At 42.8% G+C, this 14,610-nt stretch overlaps 1 protein-coding gene across 10 annotated transcripts in view; it reads right to left on the bottom strand.

Moving 5' to 3' along the window:
• Positions 1–1,202: 1,202 nt before the first annotated feature.
• LOC118509818 (collagen alpha-1(XVIII) chain) overlaps positions 1,203–14,610 on the bottom strand; it is a 189,726-nt gene continuing 176,318 nt past the window's right edge. For all 10 annotated transcript variants that reach the window (XM_036050971.1, XM_036050970.1, XM_036050975.1 and 7 more), the window contains 3 exons: positions 8,944–9,123; positions 3,474–3,701; positions 1,203–3,317 (listed from right to left, as the gene is read on the bottom strand). In XM_036050971.1, the coding sequence (XP_035906864.1) occupies positions 3,254–3,317; positions 3,474–3,701; positions 8,944–9,123 (472 nt within the window). In that variant the 3' untranslated portion in view covers positions 1,203–3,253. The remainder of the gene's footprint in view (positions 3,318–3,473; positions 3,702–8,943; positions 9,124–14,610) is intronic.

Here is a 14,610-nt window from a genome sequence, read left to right as displayed (position 1 = left end):
AGCAGCTGAAGCAACAGACGATTTCGGCGTCACACTTGTGGTCGCTAGTGGAACAACACGCACGGAACTAGCAGGCACAAGAATCATCCCACGTATCGCTTTCGTTGAGGGCTGCGATCCTCGCTTTTGTGCCATCGATCCTGCCGGACGCGTAGCGATATCCACGGAACCAGCATTGAGAGCAGTAGAAGATTCCGACGTCGCAGACGATCCTGCCGGCCGCGGAATGACACGCATGGAACCTGCAGCGGGAACAAATGCCGGTGCCGGCGTCGCACTAGTGGACGGCTGCGATCCTCGCTTTTGTTCCACCGATCCTGCCGGTCGCGTAGCGATATCCATGGAACCAGCATCGGGGGCAAAAGACGGTTCCGGCGTCGGTCTTGATGACGTTCGCGGTCCAAAAACACGGACAATTGCCCCTGTGGAGCATAATACAGCCGAAGGCAGTTGTTGCAGTGCAAAAAGGCACCCTTTCTTTGGTGGTTCCGACATTATATTTTGGCTGAAATAATCAATCGTTTTATTATTTTTTATGTAAGTATGATAATAATTTGATTCATTGTCATGCACTTAATCTTACTTACTTTTATTTATTTATTTTCCAGGTGAAACTGCTGAGTCGAATTTGAATGCTGCTTTGCGCCTTGAAATCTGAATGTTTATGTTTTCAGCTGTGACTTTGAATAAAGGGTAACAATCACACGCACAATGCCACATTCATGCTAGATGACACGCACACACTGAAAGAAATCGCGGCGAAACAGCCAAGGGGCGAAATGGAAGAAATGGGCGAAAAGCTGTCGAAATTTGAAAATCGTCATAAAACGCGTCTAAGTGATGGCTTTTATGACGGATTTTTGCTTCGGGATTTTTCCCCCATTTCGCTCGATTTCTACATACCCCTGGCCTTCAGTCGTGCTAGCCGGGTTACTTGATAGACACGTGTGCATGGCAGAGGAAATTTTAATTTTTTACTTGCACGAAACTCGATTTATATTTTTAAATTAATGAATAAACTGGCTTGTTTTACCTCAATTATTTTAGCAAAATATTTATTTAATGCTCTACATCGATTTTATTTCAGCAATATGCAATATGATTTTATTTCAGCTGTTTCTTTCAAATATACTTTTATCTCCAGAAACGGATTAAAAATTGTGATAGAAAATCATATAAATGAGCCCTCACAAGCAAATCCATTTTCTTCTCATTGAATTTCATTTTTATTACAGCAAGTCAAATTTTCAGATTTGTTTTCCCAGGGCTTTCCCCAATTGTAGCTCCCTACTTCCCGAAGGTAACGGAACTACTGCTGCTGCTCTTTTACATCCACACTGAATGCGTGTTGTTCCTATATTGGTTTCCCGCCGTTCCACACCAGATGTGTGGGGAAATGTTCATCTCTTATCCACTACTTCCTCACCTCACTTGCAGCCACGGGGACCAGTAAAGGGACAGGAAAAACGTTCTGCAACCTGTTCTGCACAAAGAAAAACAATACTTAAACTCATTACCTACGAAAAAGTTTGCTCAGAAAAGTGGATCACTTTTCTGTGTCGTTAGTTTTTGTTTACTTTCCACCGGTTTTCGTCCCTTCTTCTTGGCCGTGTGTTAATCGTTACCGGGTTTTATTAGTTAAATAGCTTATTATCTATCGACTTTTGCTTCCTTTTTTTTTGAACGTTTTCTACTACTGTCACGGCTTCCGGGTGTTTTGCTTACTGCCTATATAGGTAATCGCTTATCACCTAAAACATTATTCTGTTCTCGCACTGATTTGTAAAATGTGTCGCCCGTCCGTGGCGTTGATGGCCACCGTTCATCAATGGCATTGAAACTCATTCACTCTTTCCGTATTCTATATGCAAATGGCTTCACGCTCGGGAAAAATCAGATCGAGCGTTTAAACTACTACGCGGGAGGAAAAATGGTGAAAAGGATCATATGGGTTGGATCTGGTTGGGTGATAAAGTGAAAAAGATAGATAAAGAGAGAGAGAGAGAGCGAGAGTTTGTGTCAGTTGTTTAAAAGTACGGTAAGACGTATTTCTTTCCCCAGAATGGTAGTGTATGTGTGGCTGCTACTTTCCTTAAAAAAAAAACTCCCACACAACACACACACAGAGAGTCGCATTTACTGTAAACATTACGCATACTATTCACAACACGGGTTTTTGTTTTATCGTCAATGTCGACCTTCGATTTTTTTTTGGTATTTGGTTCACCGTTTTGCTTGCGCTTGGGACGCTCGAGACTGCAGTACACTAAGATGGGCAGTAAGTTAGTGCTGATAGCTATTGGATAGATAGTATTAGTAGTAGCAGATGGTGGCAGGTAGAAGACAAACGGAAAATAAAGCTCGGAAGAAAATCGGGCAAAGGGCGAACGCGAAATTACTTCACCCCATTCAGCTCTACCCCTAAGACAAGAGTACATCAGCTTTGCACATTAGGACCTTGACCGGCGATTAAACTAAGCGCAGCTCGCTAAGACAATCAGTACAGTGCATGAGGCATTTATTAATTTGACTATCAACATGACGAGAGTTTGGTGGAGCCGAGTTCTTCCCTCGGCTTGCTGATGGCTTCCGTTTTTCAGTTTGTCTGCATGTTAGTATGCGTTAATTGAATCTTGTGTTTGTTTCCCCCTAAACGCTAGCAACACTCTTACTCTCCTTTTCGGTTGTACTGTAGCTTACGGGCTAAATACGCGTGGTTTTGTTTTACAAGTGTTTGCTTCCTTCTCCTGCGAGCAGCGACGGGAATTCGTCTCACCGCCCTCTTTACAATCCTACCCTTTTTGCTTATGTTACAACTGCTAAAACAATGAAGGTAAAACGTAATGAAACGACTTCAAACACCAGTAACTACTCCAGTCTGCTGGACTCGGCCTGTTACCTTAATAGTACTTATTATCATTAGTTCATTATATTCAGTTTGCAGTGTTGCGGCTCGCGGGGGTCTGTTTTCCCGTACCATGTTTCCTTTTTGTTTTGTATTCGAATTCGAGTTTTTCCTCCGACTTTTAAACCATTCGCCAAACTTTGTTTAGTTGTTTCTTATCTAGTCTCCTAGCCGTTACTTCCTAGCTTATTATTTATCGTTTGCATTTGTGGATGTTGTGGTGAGATGGTTCCGGTTGGTTTTCACCGATGAATTGGACGACGGATGAAGAGGTGCTATTTATGCGATGCGCTGAGTATTGTGGCGGTACGTTCTCTGCTGCGATGTGACGTCTAGTTGCGAGTTACTTTACAGTGCACTGATTCCTTGCAAATATTGGCTGTACTCCTTCTCGTTGGCAAACTCGTGTTGGCTAAAAAAAAGAGAGAGCAGGATCGATTTAAAATCATACTTTTGACGCATCCGGTACAAAGCTTCTTCCGAAATCGAGCAAACACATTCCCGGAAGAGGTGCTGTTTGTGGGACACTTTCGGGGAATATGTTAGGAAGCTTGCTTTTTTTTGTTACCTGCTGGTGTCTCTTCGCTTCCGTCTTCGGTCCTGCGGGACCGCCTCGACGCAGAGTACCACGAACCGATTATCACAGGAGTACCGTTCCTGGTCGAGCAGCTTGTTGCCGAGTAAGCTGCTGGCCAGCCCGACCTTGTCCGGGGACGGCGAGTGCCAGGCATCGCAGTACGTGTCTATCGCACGCTCACCGTGCGCACTGGAACCGTGCCACACCAGCTTCTGGGGCCTGGATGCGGGGAAAAAATGGGATGAGAAGAGAAGAGTTGGTTAGAGAATATGCACAATATAATGAGGAATATAATGTGCTCAGGAACCAAGAACCTTCCTCTTGGATCTCGAACGATTGTCTGTATTTATGGGTCTTATTTTAGCGATCACTGGGTCACACTGTTTGGTCCTTAGAGTGCTTCTGGATACGGGAACCAATCGTTGCTTATTATCAAAAATAATGTTTGATTATTTGCCAAGATTATCTCTTCAATGGAAGTCGGTCATATTCCTGGACCGATCGTAGACTTTACGGCTTATATCAAGAATTGCTATTGAAGTCAAGTCCCATATAGAATTAAGTAGGTGTGGTCCTAAGATAAGAGATGGGCATTCATTCATACTACTTGAGGGTGGAATTTCTGTACTTTTAATCATATTTTCTCACTGCATTCTTTCCTCACAGCAATGTGGCGTCGAACAGCTCCGACCCATTTGCTCAATTGCTCAATTTTTCGGAACTGTGAGCTTACCGCGCAATCCAGTACTTCTGGGAATTTTTATTTATTTCAAGCCGTAACAAATCAAACCATATTGCTGATTGCTTTGAATCGGAGGTAATCCAAAGTTGTCTGGAAGGGGTTCGTCAGAATTTCATATTCAATAATGGCTTTTGCCACAATCATTTGGACTTTTATGAGGCTGACTTTGGCCTGTGCTCTGTAATGGGGGTTTTTAACAAAATCTTGACGATTTCAAACCGCTCTCTATTTTGCTTGGCATCCTAATTGACCAGACCAGTCTTAATGGCCGGTAAGCTGATCAAAGTCGCCCTGGCGACGAGGAAGCTCAATATATATTGGTTCCCTTTAATGTACGTTTCGAACATTAAAAAAACTTCTTAAATGTTAAAAATTGGGCCAGCTACGCAATATTTCACGTCAAACGCGCATTCCTCATTTACGAAAATGCCGGCAGAGGTATCAATTTCCCTTACATTATTTTAACAGCAACTGGCAAGAAATTTCGAGAATTCTTGGAAAACTGACCTCCAAAATTTGATTGCAGAATTGCTCGATCAAGGGAGCATAATAATGCAAAATTAATCTGCCTCACCCAAACGCTCTTTCTGCCCCCTTTTTTCCCATGTAGTGAATCCTGTTCGGGGACTACGGTCAGTATTGCCGGGTACGGTTAAATACACGTTTTCCGGCCCCCTTGTGCCAGGAGACGACGTTGAGGGTTTCCCGTCAGGCCGCTTGCCGAATGCAACCGAAGCCAGAGCTGGGAGGATATTGAATTTTCATTACCCATCGTTACGGTAAAGCTCTTAACAAGATTTCGATCCCAGATCCAGGCCCCTTCCCCTCCCACGCTGGTGGCCAGCATAAATTGATCCATTATTTATTGCATGCCTTGCATGGTGTGTATGTGTGAGTGCGGGTTTGCTACACTTTCCCAACGCTTTTTTTTACGGTGCTACCCCCTACCCCAAAATGTGTGTATGCCCCGGATATATGATTGTATGTGGGACGTTTCATTATTTGGCTTGGTACCTTTTTCCAACGCTTTTTTTGTTGTTGTTGTTGGGAAGGAATGGTTCCTTTATCAAACGCATTTAGTGCCATGGCGTGTGTGTGTGTGTTCGAGAGAGAAATGGTGAATCCTTGACATCGTTACCACAAATGTAAAGACCCCCAACCACCTGCCCTCCAATACTCCTCCTGACCACCATCGGTTCGAGTAGCGCCAGCAGCAAACAGGCAAACTGATGTGTAATAATATTTTTATCATCCCCTTTTTTTTTGTTGGTGTGTGCCATTCATGACAGGTGAGCTGCGACACAAAAACGATATATTTTTGGTGGGGAACTGTGGGCACAAGATCGAATGCTAAGAGAGTTTTCAAAGCAATGATAAAAGGTAGCGAGAGTAAGAGCGGGATGGAAACAGAAAGCAAAGGATTGAAGCTAAAATTCCGATTTGGGTCCGACACAAAGAAACATAGATCAGTGCACTATGGGGTGGATTGGAACGAAATGCGATCGGAGAAATAAATATGTCTTCTTGGCATGAATTTACATATATACAAACAAGCAAAATCCGTTAAAAAACTAATTTTCTTTAAAAAAATTCCATATTTTAGTAAAGTACTGGGCGCCTCCATGTAGAATCAAAAAAAAAAAATTAAAAATTTTCTTTAAAAAATTGCTTAAAATCAAATGGCAGTCATTGGAGGTTGTAAAACGTTTATTCATACCAAACCCAACGATATCATACCTTAGATGAAAAAAAGATATTACCGAATATTTCCACTCTTTCGAGTTAAGTACTGGGCGTCTCCATTTCTCCATGCCATTTTAACTCTCAAATAATTGGGAAAAACATCGTGATTTGTATGTTGTTTTGATATATTCAAACAAATATGATGTTAAAATATTTTTAAAATAATCATTAAACTCGCCAAACTCCTTAATATCCGAAGTTTTCGATTTGCATTATATTTGACCACTCTCGCCCGACAGTGCAGTGGCCCCGAGAAAGGCAGCGTGATTGACGGGAAAGAATATTGAGTAGAAAAATAAACCTGTCACAAAAGTCAGCTTTTTCTTTGGGTTATCGTTCCCATCCCTCAATACAACCTCTTCTTCTCTGGGTACCTTTAAGCCATTACCAGATTTGGTTTTGCGGATCTACGTGTCAGTTTCGAGCTTTGATTGATAAATTTGATTTGACACATATTTTATTGTGTGCCTCGGTGTGTGTGTTTGTGTGTCAGGATATCTCGAAGATATCACACACAACCTTTTACCTGCCATCGTAGGTAAAGAAACGATTTAAAATCGGAAAGAATCCGAATCCGGCATATTCATTGACGCCGAAGGTTATGTTATGATTGATACAATCTGGCCTGTCCCGAAATTGGATAGAGGCGATAGCTTTACCCGTTTTCGAATGGTGGTAGCATCCATCCGGTACGCTCGACGATCTCGTAGCGTCATTTAATTGGATTCAGTGGCACACAGAATGGCATCACCCGGCTGGGTTGCCTTATGGCCAGAGTTGTGCACCCCAGCTATTTACGTACACTGGATGCTGCTTTATTGCATTTGCTAGCCGGAAGAAGCTCAACTCATAGCATTGTGCACTTGTTGTTTGGGGATTTTGTGTATCTGTGTGTGTGTGTGTGTGTGTGTGTGTGTGTGTGTGTGTGTTTTTAATTCCACGCAGATTCGTTTGCCCAAGACTTTCTTAGGCATGGGCCAGCTGTGAACAGGTTTTTCGTTCGACAGCCGGACGAATAAATTATGGGCATTGATGTGATAAATTGCAAATTATCATGAGAGTCATTTACGGCTGCACAAACGAATAATGGACGGTTGTGTTGGCAGGACCTGCACTTTACCCAAGGGTATCGTTGATTTTCGCAATCGGCCACTGGCTTCTTGCACTGCACGACCGGACAGGTTTTCTCAACGATGAGGGATCGAGGTGAGAAGGGTAGCGTTTCGAAGGGAAGAAGAACAAGCGCACCATCAAAAAAGGCGATCCCAATCAGAAATTAGAAATTGATTGAATCGTTTCAATGAGCGAATGTATACAAACAGCACGCCATTAGGACAGCAACAGGATCAAATGGCCTTAAATCATCCAATTCTCAAAGGAACAACAAGATGAATAAATTGTTTTCCTTCAGCCAAAACATCGGAACAAGCCATCGTTATGCTGTACCACACTGTAGAATGTCTTTTGAAGACCTTTTTTGAACCGCCCGAAATGAAAAGAAAACAATCGATCCTCGGCCTAAAGTTTGAGCGTAATGCTGAAGCAACCCGAATATTTATTCGTTTTTATACCGCCTTTTTTTTGGGGGATTTGATAATAATGCGTCTCAACATTTTCGTGTGAGGTTTTATCGAAGCGTGAAAATACGGCACGGCACCATTTTCGTCGCATCCACATTTTCACACTTCACAGAGCGCACATTATAGTATAAGAGAAGCGGGAATGGTCCCACCCGTTAAAAACTAATCCATGTTGCTCATTATATTGTGTGACACTAATGCCTTCTTAATTGGGTCAACGGTCACCGGATGGATGTGGCTCGATGTTTTGCCCCTCGGAACAGCAAGATAATGTTGCGAGTGTGAGTGTCTGTCGTTGTTCATAACACCCATTTCCCCATACTCGGTTCTCGCCTTCCCGACGTCCCTTTTGGGAATAAGGGTGGCCTGTGCCCGATGCCTAAGCCGATGACAAAGTGACATCTTTGTGGGTTGCTGTGGTCTTTCTTTGACGTCATATCTCGGAGGGATATGATATCTGTTATGTGGCGCATTACTTTTTTTTCGTATCCTAATGGTACCATCACACACACACGCATGATGTATCGTATGTGATGAAAGCGAAACTACATTAGTGTTCGGACAATAGTAAGCCCCGAAGAAATATGTGCCATTCCATCCAGATACGGTGTTGGGGAAGGAGATTTTTTGTGATGATTGCACATTAGGTTCAATAGGGATCATAAGACGTTTGTTTATGAAAAAGTGTACGAAAATGATTTTTTTATATTCTAAAATGTGAACAAGTAGCATAAGTCGACATAGTCGACATAATATAATAGTTAAGATTGTTAATAGTGAGCATCAGAGACTGAGCTTTCCAGACTTAGCATCCTAATCTCTTACAATCATAATTGAACAAACATATTTTTGGCAATTTTATTTTAAATTACTGTTTGTTCCTTCAAAAAGCTGATATTGATGTACGATTATTTCCTCATTCATTTACTCTAATTTTGTTCCCATCAGTAAGGTTTATATTCAGCCTTGTTGATATTCAATTATCGGCTTCCACGCAATTGGGGAATAATTTTATCATAAGCAATGTTATGTGAAATGTTAAGTACTAATGTCACATCATTAAGTAGAATTGTAATTTTTTCATTAGAATCCTTAGTATAAAGCTTAGCTAAATCACAAATAATTTTAAAAAAGTATTGCATACCTCTAGGCGCTTCATATGTTTTGAAAATTTTGCATACCTCTTGGCGCTAGTGCTAATAGCATCAACCATGAAGATAATACCTAAATACTAATGCCGAACGAGCGTTTCATAAAAGAGTTCAATTAACCCATAGTTCAATGGGATTTATTCCACACACACACAGACCCAGCAAAATACCCTCTGCTGCCAATATTTTGTCGGCTTTTCGGGGTGCCGGAAAATTCGCTATAATGTCGCCTGTCTGCTACTTACCATCCCATATCGGTGAGCACATTCTTCCCGCTGAAGCTGTATATCCGGGGCGCTTGGGAGAAGAAACCACCCTGCCCGTTAAATATGCCGTTCCACGTGTTGAACAGGACGTCACCGCGCGTATTCACGACCGGCAGCTCGCGATCCGCTATCCTCACGATCGAGTCTAGATTTTGTATTCTGTAACAGACAAAGGGAAGGAAAGGAAAGGAAGAAAAGTGAGAAAAGTGTTACTAATAAAGCACAGCTTGATGCCTTCATTAATGAGCGTAAAATCAGTTTCAATTCAATAAAAAATTCGAACTCTCGTTTGGCGCGTAAGAAGGTGCGGCCTTTTTAACACGCACGTAAACTCCCATCGGTGGCGTGTTCGTGCACGGCAGGCGGAATTGGCGGAATTGGTATGTTAGGGCAGATAATAAGCAGCTCGCAAAACTTTGCCATAAAGTTAAGGCACACGCAACCCACCTGGGAGAAGGGGAGAAGTTGGAAAGTAGTAAAAGCGTTTGCAAAGTACCAAACATAAAGAGCAAGGTATGTGTCAGGAAACGAACACATCGCAAGCACGCACATGCGAGGCGAGTGCCATGCATCAGGGAATTTTGAAGAAAGTTTAACAAAAAAAAAAAAAAGATCCTCAATAGTCCCGAGTCAGTTTGAAGGCGCACATCCAATTTTATGTTCACTTTTAATTAGCTCGCATTTGTGACCTCGCAAGTCGTCAGATTTCGTCCGGTACGCAAGATATGGCGGCCATAAAATCATGTTGCTGAGCTCCCACTCGGCACTGGGGGAGTATCCATGTATATGTGCTTTCTTAGTCTAAATTGGCCCATTTTTGGGATTATATTCGGATTAACGTTAGCACCGGTATTAGCTTTGACGGCTTCCGAATTTTATGTGTGTATGTGTGTGTGACGATGCCCAATTAACAGAGCTCCTTTCCGAGTACTTCCGGTCATTTGGTGGATTTTAGGGAGCGAAGAGAGCAAGTTCGGGACGGTGTTAAAAAGCACAACGACCATTTTATATTGCCACGAATGCATGTGAGAATTGAGTAATAAAACCACTCCCATCCGTATCCGGTTTTGTTTTCCCGTGTTTTCCCCGGTCCCGTGAGCGGTCCACGATAAGCGACTGTGACTAGTTTGTTTAAACTATGCTCGTACGGGTTTTTGCGATTTTTTGTTTTGCCCTGTTTCGGTTTTTCCCACCAAGTTCGGTACATCCATCGGATATGAATAATGAAATGTTTCAAATGCATTGCTGAAATATTAAAATCGCCGAACGGGACGTGTGCCGCCGTCCCTCACCTTTTCCGTCCGGATCGCGCTGCCGGCATTTAGCAGCAGCTCAGAAGACCGCGTAAGCATTGCATAATGCATACGGCCGCCTACACCGAGCCATGAACCCGACGGTCCGAAGGAGGAGAACAGTAGAATTTGAAATAGTTGTGTTTCGTAGCGTTTTGCCCACACCGGGTAGTGGTCGTGGCTGCCCTGGGATGTCTAACTGAATGTGTGCTACTGTGTTGGAATGTTTTGTAGCAGGAACCGCGCCGAACACCGGTACCACATGGTGTGGTATGCGACTTCCCTTGTGCAGACTGGGGGCTTTTTTTCACAATCAGTTTCTTCCCTTTGCAAACTGACCTCGATTTTCTCGCCGAGTCAAACAGGGGGCATAAACCGGCCCTAACACCTGCCGGCCGGGATGTCGAAGATCGTCCCCGGTGTGTGTTTTGTTTTGGCCGGCCAGTGGGAAGGCCGGAACGATCCAACACTTAGGTAGAAATGCAAAAAGCGTAGCAAAGAGTGCATGCCGTGCTGTGTAGCAGGGAAGTTTAATTTTCTGCCCCCGGGCCGGAAAGCTGGAAGTGAGTGAGTGAGTCCTTTTTTTCCTGTGTGTCATTCCCAGTGGGATGATACAGTCCAGGAACACAGGTTGAGCTAAGTGGAGATGGAATGTTTCGGTGGGATGATATGTGCATGGAATTTGTGAAATTGTTGAGATTTACATGCATTAAGTTTAGAGTAGGGAGGAATTCTTGGTTGTTATCGCATGGTTAAGGTGAGGCCATTTTTAATTACTTAATTTCGAAACACGTTCCTACGAATGAAACATCTCAGTAACTATGTGCGGGTGATGTGGTAGGATATAGAAGATTTTAAAATATTCTGGTAGTGCCTGGAATGATGCGTGATAGCACCAGAGTAAATTAGAAAAAAGGTACCCAAATGCTCTTCAAAGGTATGAAATCCAACATTGTTCCTGGACCGGTAACTTCTTATTTTACACTGGACAACCTCATCGGCTTTTGATTCTCCGCAAACTCTCTGTGACTGTCTGCCATAATAGATTTTCTGGTTTCCTTGGCTTTTTATTTAAGCAAAGCTTGACGGCGTACTTGGAAATTCTGGAGAGGATTTGATTACGGTCTCAGTAAACTTTGGAATCGAGACAATTATGTCAAATTGAAAGCACTGCTACGAAACATTCGAGACACATAAAAATTCCAGGCTACGTGGTTAAGATATTCTCAAGATATCTTCATCTATTCTATTTATTTATTTATTTATTCGTTTGTTTCGAAATTAAAGAATTCAAATCCACCCTACAATCTCAACCGTCAAATTCGAATATCAAACTGTTCAATTTGAAAATTGACGTACAGTCCTCTGGCCAGCACAATCAGGTATAGAATCCTATCCGGACTGCCTAACTATGTACAGGGGTATCGACAGCGTGTTTCAATGTATTGAGAGTGTCTCAAATATTTTTCCTAAGCTCGAGATGAATCCAAAAATAAATGAGGAATTGGCGGACATCTCGGGACAAATTCAAAATTGTCTGGGAAAGCGTCATAAAATAGCGGGACACCGTGTAATCGAGTTTGGGAAGCTAGAAATAGCAAGCCCTTTAACTTCTTGAAGTTAAAGCTCCATCAAAGAAGAAGGAGGTCCTCTTTTTATTATACTTCTTTACTTCCAAGAGCCCATAAATCTTCTTTTCAGTTAATCACATCCGCCAATCGCGTACTAGAAACTTATCAACTCATCCTCACACGAAAGATTCGCGCACTGGGAGGGGGGTTCATCGCGGGCGAAACCACCACCACCACCGGCGTATCGAAACATCGGTCGGTGTCTATCGGTCGGTTGGCCAGATAATTTGCATTTTCATCTTACCCACCACAGAACACAGCGAAATGCCAGTGCGCCACCAGTGCCGCTAGGTGCAGAGGGATGCACTCGGATCCGTCGATGTCCGTTTGTTCTCGTTCTTTGCCTTGCACCGCTGGGCACGTTGTGTAGTGTTTGGTTTAATTTTGTGGTCGCTTTTTCCGCACCGTCACCGGAAATGCCCGTTTACGGCATTCGATTTTGCTGTGTGTGTGTGTGTCTTCAAGAGAGTCTTTCCCACCGGCTGTCTGCGTGTTTGTGTGCATTACTTCTGTTTCTAAAGAAGAGAGAGTTTGACGAGGTGGAGGGCGAGGTCAGACCAGTTTGAATTTGTGTTTTGTCGCATTCGATACTCGGTCAAAGAGAACCTTTAAACTTTGAATGCCGAAACCCGTAACCTGACGGGCGGCAGTAGCAGTAGTAAGTGGTTCGATGTTCGATGCCCGAAATTGCATCCTAATTGGATTGACGTTGAGTGGGACTTGGGTTTCCGGTGTTTCTAACCACGTGCAAGAGTCAAACCCACACACACTCACACGGCAGTTACGAGAAAGCTGCATGCATGGCGTAGCAAAGAGCCATAGCTCTCGGTGGTTAGTGTTAATTTTATTATGGTCAGTTTTTGCCGTATAAAATACGGCCCCTGTCGATAGTTGCGGTGTAGGAAGCGTACAATCGCTCCCCGTACGGTCGTATGCATGTACGTACGGCAGGCCCACGCTACGGGCACAAATAATTATTTACTCTTCACACCTCGTTAGGACGGTAGTGCAAATGCTGCAGCGCTTGCGGGCATTTGCCGGAGGTTGAATCGATCGAACAGATCGAAAGACGTCTAATGGGGGTCTGCTGTGAAGGGGTTGCATCTATGCGCAATGGGGTCGAAAGTGGTTCCATTTGTAGAGGATCAATTTTAATTATTTTCCAACAGCGTTACGTTGGGTCGTTTTGTTTACGAAAGTTGAATGCAAGGAAAAAACAACACATTTCCATACGTTCATCTCGTACTGGGAAAATATGAGAAGCGAATTCAGAGATACTTTCATTCGATTATTTTATTTCATTTTTATGTAGATTGCTACCGATTTTACTCCGGAAAGAGGAATGACTAACCGATCCTAGCAGAATAAAACAGAAAAGCATTGTAAATAGCCTTGCTAAAGTAAAAAAATCATTCAAACTTATAGCTTGTAGGATGCATTACAAACATCAGCCTGAAAGTATGCAACCCACAATACAAAAGCAATTCACTCAGGCAAAATAGAAACTTCACTCAACCCTGCCAAGGACCACCAATTTCCGGGCCTATATTTTATAATCTATGTGGCATATAAATCATTAACTAATTAATAAAACCTTTTCGTGTCGACTTTGATGTTTTTTAACATAAAAAAGACTCATTCGAAAGGCGCATTATTTATAAAAAAATGGAAACAAGTAGAGTTAATTTAGTCGATAATAAAATTGGTTGCAAGAATTAGACTTAATTTAATTGATTTTTTAAAAGTTTGATTGTTTTATATGAGGTAAATATTATTACAAAATAAACAACATTGATTTGGAAAACGGCTCGAGATATCCTTTTCTTGACCATTTTTGTGCCACTTAGCTATAACATTGAGCGTACCATGCTTTACTTAGGGCCTACTCGAGACTTTTACTGACTACAGTGTTCAATATTGCGATAAGTAAACATTACAATAAATCTCTCAAAAAACCTCATGATCGCAAAACATTATCCCAGACAAAAATAAACGAGTTATTTGGAATCGTTCGCTCCCGAAGCATATCGAGCTAACCGACCCTGAACTATAGTTTTCCTGGAATGTACGACCAAACTCTTGATGAGCGTAAAGAATAGGAAGGCACACACCTTACACAAAGCTACCGAAAATTAACAAGAAATCGTTAGCATCCTCCCAACAAAAAAAAAAAAAAATTCCCCTCCACACAACGTATGGGCGTCACGCTCCCAGCAGGTGGCTTAATTTCCACGGCACATAATACTTCTACACCACACTTGCTCACTCGATATGTTCCTTGTGTGCCATCGATGCAATACGTTCGGTACCGGGCCTTTTTACCTTTAAGCTTCCGAATTCAGGTTCGCGCTCGTCTTACGCTGCTTGCCAGGAGCGGTTACCATTTTGTCGAAATTGACATTTCGTTTTCTGATGTGGTTTTGATTCATTTCAGTCATGCATAAGCGAAACCACACTCGGTACAGACCGGTCCACAGTCAGCACCAAAACGTAATGAAGCCATTGCAGCCAGCACGCGACGACACGGGCGGCTTGGCTTGGGGATAAAGTTTTCCACGCTCCTTTTTCGGCACCGGGAAAACAGCCGGCGAACAATTCATCTCGCCTACTCGTGGTGGTGTGGTTAGCGCTGGGGACAACGGTGGCAGTTTTCCCGGTTAGCCCAAGCGCTAACCACCGCTGCCGGGTGTGGGAATTTTGTCTATAAATTCAAACTGTTTCTC

Source organism: Anopheles stephensi, chromosome 3 (genome assembly GCF_013141755.1).
Source record: "Anopheles stephensi strain Indian chromosome 3, UCI_ANSTEP_V1.0, whole genome shotgun sequence".
In the NCBI taxonomy this organism is placed as follows: domain Eukaryota; kingdom Metazoa; phylum Arthropoda; class Insecta; order Diptera; family Culicidae; genus Anopheles; species Anopheles stephensi.
This window is presented reverse-complemented; position numbering and strand designations above follow the sequence as displayed.